We start from the raw sequence: 13997 nt of genomic DNA on the forward strand, positions 1-13997 counted from the left end.
TGCATTATATATTGACCCACCCTCATATTTGTGTACGATGACCTAATACCTTTATAAAATTAAGATTCTTTACCTTTAGATTCTTCCTTAACTTCTTCTTTGTTTTTATCATTTGTTTCTTCTGTCTCTTTGCTTTCTTTCTCAGCCTTTGTATTTTCTTTTTCTTCTGCATTGTCTTTCACAGTTTCATTTGTGGCAGTCTCCTTTTTAGCATCTGCTTTACTAAATGATCTCTTAGTTCTCGGTGGTTGCAGAGGTGTCTTTACTTCCTTCTTCACATCACCATTCTCCATCTCTTTACTAGATTCTTTCTTGGTGTCTTCTTCTGGTTCACTTTCACTACTTGATCCGCTCTCTGATTTATCAGAATCCTCGTTATCCTCAGACTTGTTTTCTTCAACAATAACAGGTGACTTGTCCCCTGACTTGTCAGATTTTCTGTCAAGGCTGTTGGATTTATCAGACTTTGTACTTAAACTAAGTGATTCAACAGATTTTTCACTGATACTGTCAGATTTATCAGATTTTTTGCCTAAACTACCACTCAATGAAACATTTTCTGCAGCAGTTTTTGGTAGGCTTGCTGTTGGCTCATTCTTTGGTTTCTCTGATTTTTTGTCCATACTTCCTCGTGGTGAAGGCTTTTCCTTTGAACTTCTTGAAAGAGCATTGTTATTGTTGGATGAATCTTCAGGCTCTTCCTAGAAACCCAATTAAGAAATAAAAGTGAAGAAAATGGAATCTTTAAATAAGTTACTTACTATTTTCTGGTACTATAATATTAGAATGGTGATCATGAAAAATTACTATTCTGATGGAAAATTAATATTATGTCTTAAACTAGTTTCATACAAAAGGGTTTTATGAAGATCTTTTCTAAAATGAATGAAATTATTATGCTATAGAGCTAAACTAGAAATAAGTCAACAGGACACAGTTGTCTTCATATTACACTACTTTGTCAGTCTACAGACAGACAGCAAGACATTGAGACAGATTGACAACAGGAAAATCTATATGCCACTTTTTTAAGAAACGTGTGTTGGAACTCAAAAAAGAAATTTTTACCTGTTTGTGTAACATGTGATGGAACTCAAAAAATTGATGTAATTTGACAATATGACTATCAAGGTTTATACAAGATATTTTAGTCTTGACTTTTTTAAGCAGATTCGTAAAAAAAAAATCACATAATTTGAAATAGTGGTTTTTGAATTACATGTTCACATGTGAAGAAAGTTTTTGCAATATCTTGGCATGGTTGCTGATCTTTATAAATGAACAACTACAATGTTTGTTTATTTGTAGTTGAGCTTAAGATCATTTAAGATCATGTCTGAAATTCATTTAAGAAAGATAAATGTAATGTTTATTAAATTTTTCCCCTGTTTCCCAAATGAAATCAAACAAATTACCCGGTAACTCACCTGAACATCTGATATCCTGGTATGTTTTGGAGATGGGCTGGATTTTGGGGAGCTGCTGCCGTGAAGTCTTGACAATAAACCTCCCCTAAAATTGAACAAATTCATTTTGTTACAGAAAATGCAGTTACTTGAGATCTGACATCAAAATGGTCTCGTTCAAACTGTGATATAAATTGTTACTAACCTATTCTCTTCCTTAATTCTGATAATCTAACATTCTTAAGTTTAAAATCTGACTTTAAATAAGTTTAAATAACTACAGATTTAAATATCAAGATTTTTAGACTACTTTTTTAGAGATACAATAATTCAGTACCTACCATTACCTAAAATAAAACATCTTTGAAATTTAATTTACTTTATTCTAATTAATATCCAAAGAGTTTGGTTAAATAAGAAGTAACTAGCTTTATATGTAAAGATAACATGTAATGTAATCCAAGAAAATCTAAGTTTAATTAATGTATTAAATTTATCAATTTTTTTTTTATATATTTATTTATGAATATACTAAGGAAATTTAGCAGTACATTTTTACTGTTGCATATAAAAAATAAAAATAAACTGATTATATAAGAAAAGACAGGTAAGTCTATATTAGAGTATAGGAAAATGATGACACATCATGTTGTAAATGAAACAAAAATATAGCTATCATCCTAACCGTCCATGATTTTCTTCTTTGATAACTGGTAAATTCCACATTTTTCACATACAGTACTTACTTTTTAGACTCCTTTGCTTTTGTGTCTTTTTGTTCTTTGTCTTTGTGACCAAAGTTAAATATTCCTCCCATTTTTTTCTTACTTTCTGGTGTTGATTTTGTACTGTAAATATTATATAGCTTAACCTCTACATTATCATACTTTCTACATTAAGTTAACAAAGCATTTATTGTGGCTCCTTATTTTATTTGGGTCAATAACTTGCAACCAAACCAGTATCTTTGATGAAATTTTACCTATACCTGTAGAGACAAATGAAAGGTACAGCTGTTTTACTTTGTTTAAGACCCATCTTAGAATTGACTTTGATTGGAAGCATTAAAGAAGCTTGTAAATATCTCTACAGCCAGCATAACTGTTCACTATTTTTGCATTAAAGTACATTGTTGAAGAAAATATTTAGGGCAAACAATATTCTGTTCAGTTTCTAGGGTATATCCTTCAAGAATATTGTAACTTTTAACATAATTAACCCAAAACAACCTACCAAAAACAAGAGGGATCATGATGGCCCTTAAATGCTCACCAGAGGAAATGTTCTACACGGACAAGATTTAATTACCAGGATATTCCTGGTTCAACAGTTGCACTATTATAGAGATTTTTGTAAAGGACTACCAAATGTTTATTTCTATACAGTTTCATAAAAATTTATCAAATGGTTCAGCAGGAGATGTTGTTTTAAGGGTATTTGATTTTTAGCTCTGGAAACCATCTTGTATAGTGAAACAGAACCATTTGAGCATTTTAGTAAAGGACCACAAAAGGATCACATCTGTAGAGTTTTCATCAAAATCCATCAAGTGACCGAGGAGGAGATGCCATTTTAAGCTTGTTTCTATTTACATCTTGTTTAACAGACCAGAACTATTTGAGCAAATTTTGTGTAGAACTACCTTAAAATGTAAATGAACATTGCTGTACAGTTTAATCAAAATCTACCATGTGGTTGAGCAGATGTCATTTAAGTTTTTCTGTTTTTTAGCTCTGGAAGTCATCTTCTTCAGGGGATTGAAATCATTTGAGCAACTTTTATACAGTACTATCTAAGGATCATTCTTGTTTAGTTTCATAAAAATTCTACCAATTGCGTGAGGAGGAGATTTTATTTAAAGTTGTCGTTTTTTTGTTTTGTTTTTTCAAATTTAGGTCTGGCATCCATATAGTTCTGTGAACCAGAACCATTTGACCAATTTTACAGAGGACCTTCCGAGGATAATTCTTGCAAAGTTTCATCATTATTGGCCAAGAAATTAAGGAAAATTTATAAAAGTAATATTTACAGACAACTGACATATATTGATCACAACAGCTCACCTAGAGTCTGTGCTCTGGTGATTTTAAGTAAGACTTAACAAAAATTGTCCTTCTGTACTGGTAAATAGAGAATAAATATGGGATAAAACAACATACCTAGGCTTTAGAACCACTAAATAAATAAATCATTCACCTGTACTTGGCCTTGTTGCTATTCAGTTATGAAGTTACACTAATATATGATGTATGAATAATTACAATATCTTCACACAAGTTTAGAATATGTAATGATATCATGAATAGATACAACCAGCACTGAAAGCCACTGCAATCAAACACATATATTTCTCTTTATGAATTTAGAAGTGTCATGTTAAAAGGTACCAGTCCACTGTTTCAGAAAAAAGATCTTACTTTTCTTGTTTGTCAGTGATTTAGGTCACACGCAATGACAGTTATCTATTTTATACATTTTGGTATCTCAAGTTAAATCTTGTGAAATCTAAACAATGTACTGTACAACATTACAAATTGTTAACCAAATAGTCCAAATTAACTTATTTAATATTCCAATCTAAGTGATTTTTCTTCACTTAATTGGGAAGAGGTGTTACCCTTTTATTTTGTGAAAATTATCGCAAAAAAATGCCAATTTGGGAAGTAAAAAAGCAGGTTTAAGTTTGGATTTTTGGGAAAATTGCATGTTTTAAAGAAAATTTCAAGAGAAAGAGAAAAGAGGCCTTTTATCAGAGTCTGTATATTTCTTTCAGATTATTTATCAGTATAGATACCAAGTACATTTTGACATGACAGGACTCTGTATTTTGGTTTAGATAATAAGGATTATATAAAGTAAACATTCTAGTATTGATACTCTAGCAAAATCAGTTATAGTTTACAAAGGCACATAATGTGTTCACCAAACTATAAATCAACTCATATCATTGTTGTCTTGGTTATTATTGGGGATTATATATTTATCTCTATACACACACAGTAAAATATACTTAATGTACTTGCATTTTATAAAATTTATAGATAAAAAAAAGTTGATAATTTACACAAAAATGTACTCGTATTTCTAAAATTTATAGATAATAAAATTTGATAATTTACACAAAAATGTACTTGCATTTTCTAAAATTTATAGATAAAAAAGTTGATAATTTACACAAAGAGGGTTTATACTGTAGCCTCCAATTTCCAATAAAGTGCATCAAAAGACAAAACAAAACAAAAAATATTGTGGCAGTTGATCTTTAAAACTATGGATGATAAAATTGACATTGTTCATGGTGTGACATTTGAATATGTTAATCGTAAAGTATAATTTTATTGACTTTATCTAAATTATAAGTTCCAATTGTGTGGTACTTTTTTAAGTGTTTACGGCAAATCTTACAAGTATAAAAGTATGAAATGCAATTGAAAGTACTTGAAGCAATGAAAAAGTTTTGAAAATATCTTTTTCTTTTAACATAAACTAAATTTTAAAAGCTTTTTATTTTTGCATTAATACATTTTTACATATATCTGGAGGAAAGCAGCTTTATAATGGAAGGTAGATAATTATAGTATCACTATGAATTGATTTATAGTCCAGTGCCCAGTTGATTGATCATTCATACATGGTTATAACAGAAGAAGCTCGTTTTAAATCACCCTAACATACCTGGAACTCTTACTTGGCGTCTCCTCTTTCTTCTCCGATACACTTGTGAGAGATGGTGTTGACGGTTTAGAGAAGAAATCCTCAACATTTTCATCAACCTGTTATGTTTTCAATACAAACAAATAATGAAGATATTGTCATTTCAGCTAACAATATGGCTTATATCTTACTGTCATGGCAGAAATTTCAGATAATTTTACCATGTGAACCACAAGCAAAATATATGGCAATGGCATTCGATAACAAGATATGTTTCAAATATTCCATAAAGACCAACAGAAGTTTCATTTTCTTTATATTTTATGCCACTTGAGGAAAAATGTTTGAGTGCAATACAATGAACAAGAGCTGTCGGTAGGACAGGAACGCTCCACTATTCTTAGTGCTTGATAGTAAAAGAGCCCTGATAATGTAAAATTTTCTAAGTTAAGAAAAAGGCAATTTTTTTCTTTAAATCCATGTTACAGTTATAGGCCTTGAAGAGAGTCCTATTATGCTCTCAAAGAAGAGTATACCTCCTCCTGTCTACAAGTTTGAGTCATGATGGTGGACAAGAGTGCAAAGTTTCAAAGCCAGATGTCAATAGAATATGAAAATATCTGATGTGGTATGCAAACTTAAATGTAAATTCTAAGTTGAAAAAGGAGAATTATTCTGCCAGATGCTTAATAGAGTTACCTCCTCCTGTCTACAAGTTGGGGTCATAATGGTGAACAAGTGTGCAAAGTTTCAAAGCCATATGTCAATGGACTTTAAAAATATTTGAGGTGTTATAAAAACTTAAACATAAATTCTAAGTCGAACAAGAGCCATGTCAACATGGCCATCCCCCGCCAAATGTGTTTGCTCATTGGAAGAATGTATATAATAATAGTAGAGCAGAATAATTCAATTTTAAGAGGTCTTTTGGTAATCAAAACTGATGGCTGAAGTGATTACAGATTTGAAACCTATGTGAATACTGATGGCTGACAATAACAAAGGGCAATAACTGTAAAATAATGCAGGGTAGGTTATCATTCTCGTGTGCTGCACCCCTCCTCAGTAAAATCTATCCACCTATAAAGTTTCAAGTTGATACCTCAAATATTATTTGAGATAAGCTCCCTACAAAATAGTATGAAAAAGAACAAAGGGCAATAACTCAAAAATTATGAAAGGTAGTGTTATCAATCTTATGCACTGCACACGTCCTGAGTGAGATCTATGCAACTATGAAGTTTCATGTTGATATCTCAAAGGCATTTTGAGTTATGCTCAGGACAAAAATTAATTTTGAAAAATAACAAAGGGCAATAACTCAAAAATTATGCAGGGTAGAGTTATCATTCTTGTGCACTGCACTCCTCCTTAATGAGATCCATCCACCTATGAAGTTTCAAGTTGATACCTCAAATACTTTTGAGATAAGCTTTGTACAAAATAGTATGAACAAGCAATTATCATAGTATTGCAAGCAATCCATAAGTCCCCTACCGGTTAGAACCCCAGCAACATTCTGATGGGCCATTGGCCATTCAATTTTACCAGTGAATGAATGACATGAATGAACTTAAATCTTTTGAGTTTTAAGTTTGTCTATATCACAGTAATGTGTTATGTTTCCCTGCCTAGTAAGGAAATTATGTTTATACAACCTTGTCATATTATTACGATGTGGGATTTTAAAGTAAATCCTATAAGGAATGAAGGAATCCCGGACAATCCCCCTCCCGGACGATTCCCCTTCCATATCATTTTCACAACCCGGACATTTCCCCTCTCGTTCTTTTAATAGGGTGGACCTTTCCCCTCCCGTTAATTTTATAGGACGGACAATTCCCCTCCCTTTATTTTAGCAGAGCGGACAATTCCCCTCCCGTTTTTTATCAGAGCCGACGTGACATTATACGGCCCTTAATCATAGCCGCCACTGTAATAAAAAAAATCCATAACCATTCTTATTAAAGATGACAGTTTTTACACTTAACAACAAACTGTTAAAGATCGGAACTTTTAAGAATCATTATTTTACAAAGGTGACATTATACCGCCTTAAATTATTGCCGCCGCTGCTTAAGATAAACAAACTGTCAATAAAAAATCTTTAATCAATGCTGCCCTTAATTAAATGTATCCTTGATCGCAAAACCAATTAATTACAATTATTTTACAGCTGCAGAAATGTATTGACGAAATAAAGATTATTTTAACAAAAAAATGCGCTTTGTTTTGTTTATATTCATGTCAATATAGACAAGCAAAATGTATTTAAAGTCGATTAAAAATACCTTTCAAATAAACAATATTATAACATATATATGTTCAACAGCTCAAATAAACAATATTATAACATATATATGTTCAACAGCTCAAATAAACAATATTATAACATATATATGTACAACAGCCACGGGAGGGAAATTGTCCGCTCTGACAACAGCGGGAGGGGAATTGTCCGCTCTGCTAAAATAACGGGAGGGGAATTGTCCGCCCTGTAAAATTAACGGGAGGGGTATTGTCCGCCGTAAAAAAATAACGGGAGGGGAAATGTCCGGGTTGTGAAGAAACATTCAAATTTACTGGGAGGGGATTCGTCCGGGAGGGGAATTGTCCGGATACCGGAATGAAGAAGTTGGAGTGAAAAATACCAATCTCTCAAAAAAAAATCTAAGTTCAAGGGGGACATAATTCTGGAAATAGTCTTGCTAGAGTATTTAACCTTCTCAAAAATGTTGAGTGATAATAAGAAACATATATATGAAGTTTGAAGTAGATACATTAGGAAATAAAGAAGTTATTTTAAAAAGACAACATTTTTTTTTCATAAAAATTCTAAGTTCAAGGGAGGTAATACTGATAATTTTTGTGCTAGAGTTGTAAACCTTGTCACATATGATGTGGTTGATGACCAGAAACTTATATTTAAAGTTTGAAGTAAACACCTTAAGAAATAAAGAACTTATAGTGAAAAAGCTGAAAAATTTAAATCAGAAATCTTGAAATTCAGGCTATTTGTTGCCATAGCAACCAGAATTTTCAATATAGGAAGAAAAGAAAAAGGTGTGCATAATTTCCAGACTGGCATCTACCCATATTTCAAGTTTCATAAAAATATTTTCAGTTCTTTTTGAGTTATCACTGGACCCAGTTTATGTGTTAAATTTGCCATATTTTCAGACTATTTGTTGCCATAGCAACCAGAATTTTCAACATAGGAAGAAAAAAAGAAGACATGCATAATCTCCATACTGCCATCTATCCATATATCAAGTTTCATAAAAATATTTTCAGTATTTTTTGCGTTATCGCGGGATCCAGTTTTGTGGACGGACTGACGGACTGACAGACAGATGGACAGACGGAGGGAGGGTAAACCTAAAGTCCCCTCCGGTTAAATAGGTAGGGGACTAAAAAGAACAAAGGGCAATAAATCAAAAATTATAATGGGAAGAGTTATCAATCTTGCACACAGCATTCCTCCTCAATAAGATCTATCCACCTATGACATTTCATGTTGACATCTCAAACACTTTTTGAGTTATGCTCCACTCAGGTGAAAAATTAAGTATGAAAAATAAAAAAGGGCAATAACTCAAAAATTATGAAAGGTAGAGTTATCATTCTTGTGCACTGCACATGTCCTGTGTGAGATCTATGCACCTATGAAGTTTCATGTTGATATCTCAAAGGCTTTTTGAGTTAAGCTCTGGACAAAAATTAATTTTGAAAAATAACAAAGGGCAATAACTCAAAAATTATGCAGGGTAGAGTTATCATTCTTGTGCATTGCACTCCTCGTCAATGAGGTCTATCCACCTAAAATACTTTTTAAGATATGCTTCGGACAAAAATGTCGGATGGAAGGACGGACTGATGGACGGAGGACGGATGGACGGGGGATAAAAAGGGGCATTTTTCTGTCAAAATGCTTGATCCAGTTACCTCCTCCTGTCTACAGGTTGGGATCATGAAAGTGAACAAGTGTGCAAAGTTTCAAAGCCATATGTCAATGGACTCTGAAAATATTCGAGGTGTTGTTAAGTCGAAAAGGGGAATAATTCTGTCAAAATACTTGATACAGTTACCTCCTTCTGTCTACAGGTTGGGGTCATGATGATGAACAAGTGTGCAAAGTTTCAAAGCCATATGTCGATGGACTTTGAAAATATTTGAGGGATTAAAAAAACTTTAATGTAAATTCTAAGTCAAAAAAGGGGCATAATTCTGTCAAAATGCTTGATACAGTTACCTCCTCCTGTCTACAGCTTGGGGTCATGATGGTGAACAAGTGAAGTGTGCAAAGTTTCAAAGCCATATGTCAATGGACTTTGAAAATTTTTGAGGTATTACAAAAAAATTTAACATAAGTGGTTACGCCGACGCTCGGGTGACTACAATAGCTCTACTTATTCTTATCAAATAGTCGAGCTAAAAAGGTTACAATTCCCTGATAAACTCTGATAATTCATTGTTTCATATAACCTTTTAAGTTGTACAAAATTTATAAATACCCATGAGGATGAAAACTTTAGAATCATAACATCAAATCATAACACATGTACATATACTTCCCAATGCAATCATGCATTTTGTTCTGCTCTTAAATGCTCTTAAATCAATTTCAAAACTGACATCCTGAAAACTGAACGATCCTAATTGGACAAAATTAATGTCCATTATGCTTAAAAAAAATCAGCTTAAAAAGCATAACAAGATTAACCTTAATTGTGTTTTCAGATCGAGTTCTTGGCATCCCCGACTGTCTGGTGGTTGGGCGAACATTCTTCGGTCTACGAGCTCGATCTTTGTTAACATGAGTCAATTTAGGTGCTTCAGGATTCAATTCAATATTTTGTAAATCTGGAACTATAAAAAAAAGATAAAATTATTGAAGGTAAATCAAAATTTCCTGAGTGCACTTTTTTTTAAGTAAATGCAGATTTCCTGTTTAAAACCACATTTTAAAATGAAATATGAAACTTAACAATGATTTTGTCATTACAGTAAGTCATGCATTACCTAGACATTAAACAGGAAGTTAACTGTGCATTATGTACATAAGTGCAGCTAATATACACAAAAGCAAAAAAACACCTTTACAAAGCTTCTCTCAAACTTAAGGTGAAAATGCAACTCCTTGAAACTTCCATATTGGTTACTTTTACTGCACCTTAAATTCCCTTTATGTGGCTTTTATTCATATGAATACATGTTTTTCATTACATTTTTTGGACGGGTTTTAAGTCTCACTAACATTGTTAAAGCCGTATGACAACTTTCCAGCTAAACTGGTTAAAGAAGACCAAAGGTGGGACACCTGAGGTTTTGCATTATAGGCACATGCAGGCACCTGAGCAGAACCACAGATTTTCCATAGGCAAGCTTGATAGCTTCCCCACATGAAAGAATCAAATGTTCCTAACAGGATTTGAACAGGGGTAAGAGGCCAGTGGTTTAAAGTAAGTGACCTTTACTATTCAGCCATTGAGACCATGATATTTGAATGCGTACCATTTTAAAACTGCTATACTGCTGAGGCCGAGATACATAATATGTATGCCATATTTTCCACAACCTTATAATGAATGTATGCATATTTATTAATACTGACTAAATACTTGAAGACTTACGTGTAGCACTAGCTGGTAAAGGTTTTGATTGGATATTAGGTCCTGGTCCTTCTAATCCATCTGAAAATAAAACATAAACACAAATGATGTCAAGTTATGAACTTGAATATTTCAACCTTGCATTCTTAAATTATGTATTTATAACAAAAAAAGTTTATAGCACTTGTAAAGAGTTCAAGATGTTCACAAATGTTTACAAAACTAATTCCCATGTCATAAATCTAATAAATTATATGATATAACAGGATACCCCTGAAATCTAGGCAAATCTAAATAAAAAATCTTTTTAAAATTTGATATTTTGCAGCATAATATATTACAATCATGAATTATTTGTGAATAAACATTTACGTAGCATTGACAAACACTTTAAAAATACTTATATAACATATAAATGTGGTATAAAGTACCAACAGATAAAACATTGTGAAAACGGTACGTATAATTTAAAAAAAACAACAAATATCTGCCCTGAATTGCGCTATGTTCTTAATGTAGGCATTTAGTCAGAAACAATGCAAAATGGTGCCCAAATGAAAAGAAATATACTTTAAATAAATAAGTCCTCAAAAAATAAAACATGTAAATGTTAAAACTAGGTTCTTAAGATTTATTAATACAAACTATACAAGAGGGCCATGATGGCCCTGAGGTCGCTCACCTGTATATAGGCCCCCCCCCCCAACGTTGCAGGGCCAATTTAACCCAAGGGCTTTTATTTGCACAAACTTGGTAGACACCCATAAGAAGATGTTTCATGCTAAACATCTAAGCTCTAGCTCATTGGGCTTTTTAAAAGAAGATTTTTTTAAAGTTTTTACTATACACATATAGTTAAAAACAATGACACCCCTGGGGCCGGGCCAGTTTTGACCCCAGGGCTTTTATTTGAACAAACTTTGTAGACACTTACTAGAAGATGTTTCATGCTTAATATCTAAACTCTACCTATTTGGATTTTTTCAAAGAAGATTTAAAGTTTTTGCTAAACACATATAAAGAAAATCAATGACCCCCGGGGCGGGGCCAATTTGACCCCAGGTCTTTTTATTTGAACAAAACTTTGTAGACACTTCACTAAAAAGATGTTTCATGCTTAATATCTTAACTCTAGCTATTTGGGTTTTTTCAAAGAAGATTTTTTTAAGTTTTTGCTATACACATATAAGGAAAATCAATGACCCCCGGGGCAGTGCCAATTTTGACCCCAGGGCTTTTATTTGAACAAACTTGGAAGACACCTATTAGAACATGTTTGATGCTCAATATCTTAGCTCTAGCTCTTTGAGTTCTTTAAAAGAAGATTTTTTAAGTTTTTACTATATGCATATAGGGAAAATCAATGACCCCCCGGGGCGGGGCCAATTTTCACCCCAGGGCTTTTATTTGAACAAACTTGGTAGACACCCATTAGAACATGTTTCATGCTAAATATCTTAGCTCTAGCTCTTTGGGTTCTTTAAAAGAAGATTTTTTAAGTTTTTACTATATGCATATAGGGAAAATCAATGACCCCCCGGTGCGGGGCCAATTTTGACCCCAGGGCTTTTATTTGAACAAACTTGGTAGACACCCATTAGAACATGTTTCATGCTAAATATCTTAGCTCTAGCTCTTTGAGTTCTTTAAAAGAAGATTTTTTAAGTTTTTACTATATGCATATAGGGAAAATCAATGACCCCGCGGGGCGGGGCCAATTTTGACCCCAGGGCTTTAATTTGAACAAACTTGGTAGACACTCACTAGAATATGTTTCATGCCAAATATTTAAGCTCTAGCTCTTTGAGTTCTTTAAAAGAAGATTTTTTAAGTTTTTACTATATGCATATAGGGAAAATCAATGACCCCCTGGGGCGGGGCCAATTTTCACCCCAGGGCTTTTATTTGAACAAACTTGGTAGACACCCATTAGAACATGTTTCATGCCAAATATCTTAACTCTAGCTCTTTGGGTTCTTTAAAAGAAGATTTTTTAAGTTTTTACTATATGCATATAGGGAAAATCAATGACCCCCCAGGGCGGGGCCAATTTTGACCCCAGGGCTTTTATTTGAACAAACTTGGTAGACACTCACTAGAAGATGTTTCATGCCAAATATCTAAGCTCTAGCTCTTATTGTTTTTTAAAAGAAGATATTTAAAGTTTTTTCTTTCGGTTGCCATGGCAACCAGAGTTCTGCATGGAATTCAATTCTTTGAACAATTTTTAAAGGTGACCACCAAAGGAACATTCCTGTGAAGTTTGGATGAAATTAGCTTAGTGGTTTATGAGGAGATGTCATTTAAAGTAAAAGTTTACGGACGGACGGACGACGGACGGACGCCGGACGGACGGACGGACGCCGGACGAAAAGCGATCACAAAAGCTCACCCTGTCACTTTGTGACAGGTGAGCTAAAAATAGCATATATAATTCAACTGCCTATAAATATAATCACAGATTCTCCTGTTAAATATTAAAGAAATAAATTCAAATATTTATGTAAGTAACAGAAACAAGTCAACCTTTCTAGCATGAGAGATCTGTTTGAATTCAGTAAACAGAGAACATGAAGTTGACATACTTGATATAAGTTAAGTCAATCAAAGAAACCATGCAAAGATTGTCAAATATATAAAGGTGGAGGAAGACCTAAATTTCCTCTTGTAATCTATGTGACTCTTCAACATTAGAACAGACAATGAAGGAAATAATTTTATAAAAGTAATTTTTTAAAAGATCATTTTTACATAACTTATTTAAACAAAGAAGGATGTGTAAGCAGAATAATCTTTATTTCAATTTCCTAAACAAAAAGCTTCCTCACATGAAAGAATGCAATGTCTGTACTAAATGGATTCAAACTTTAACTACAGTGACAAGAGAGGATTTTGAGTCAAAGACACTACATTCAGACATCTCTATAAGGAAATATAACGTCTACAGCGTTTCTATAAGGGGAAATAACACCTTCAGACATTTCTATAAGGGACATAACACCTTCAGACATTTCTATAAGGGGAAATAACACCTTCAGACATCTATAAGGGGAAATAACACCTTCAGACATTTTCTATTAGGGGAAATAACACATTCAGACATTTTATATTAGGGAAAATAACACCTTCAGACATTTCTATTAGGGGAAATAACACCTTCAGAAATTACTATAAGGGGAAATAACACCTTCAGACATTTCTATAAGAGGAAATAACACTTTCAGACATCTATAAGGAGAAATAACACCTTCAGACATCTATACGGGGAAATAACACCTACAGACATCTATAAGGGGAATTGACAACTTCAGACACAACACCTTCA

At 33.0% G+C, this 13997-nt stretch overlaps 1 protein-coding gene across 10 annotated transcripts in view; it reads right to left on the bottom strand.

Moving 5' to 3' along the window:
* The window catches only part of LOC132759982 (F-actin-uncapping protein LRRC16A-like), a 63380-nt gene that overhangs the window by 13960 nt on the left and 35423 nt on the right, over positions 1-13997 (bottom strand). For 9 of the 10 annotated variants that reach the window (XM_060751860.1, XM_060751853.1, XM_060751859.1 and 6 more), the window contains 6 exons: positions 10694-10753; positions 9784-9929; positions 5082-5179; positions 2153-2254; positions 1428-1512; positions 74-701 (listed from right to left, as the gene is read on the bottom strand). In XM_060751860.1, the coding sequence (XP_060607843.1) occupies positions 74-701; positions 1428-1512; positions 2153-2254; positions 5082-5179; positions 9784-9929; positions 10694-10753 (1119 nt within the window). The remainder of the gene's footprint in view (positions 1-73; positions 702-1427; positions 1513-2152; positions 2255-5081; positions 5180-9783; positions 9930-10693; positions 10754-13997) is intronic. The other variant, XM_060751854.1, reaches the window with a different exon arrangement.

This window comes from Ruditapes philippinarum, unplaced genomic scaffold (assembly GCF_026571515.1).
Source record: "Ruditapes philippinarum isolate M1 unplaced genomic scaffold, ASM2657151v2 ctg339_1_1_1_1, whole genome shotgun sequence".
NCBI classification, from domain to species: Eukaryota; Metazoa; Mollusca; class Bivalvia; order Venerida; family Veneridae; genus Ruditapes; species Ruditapes philippinarum.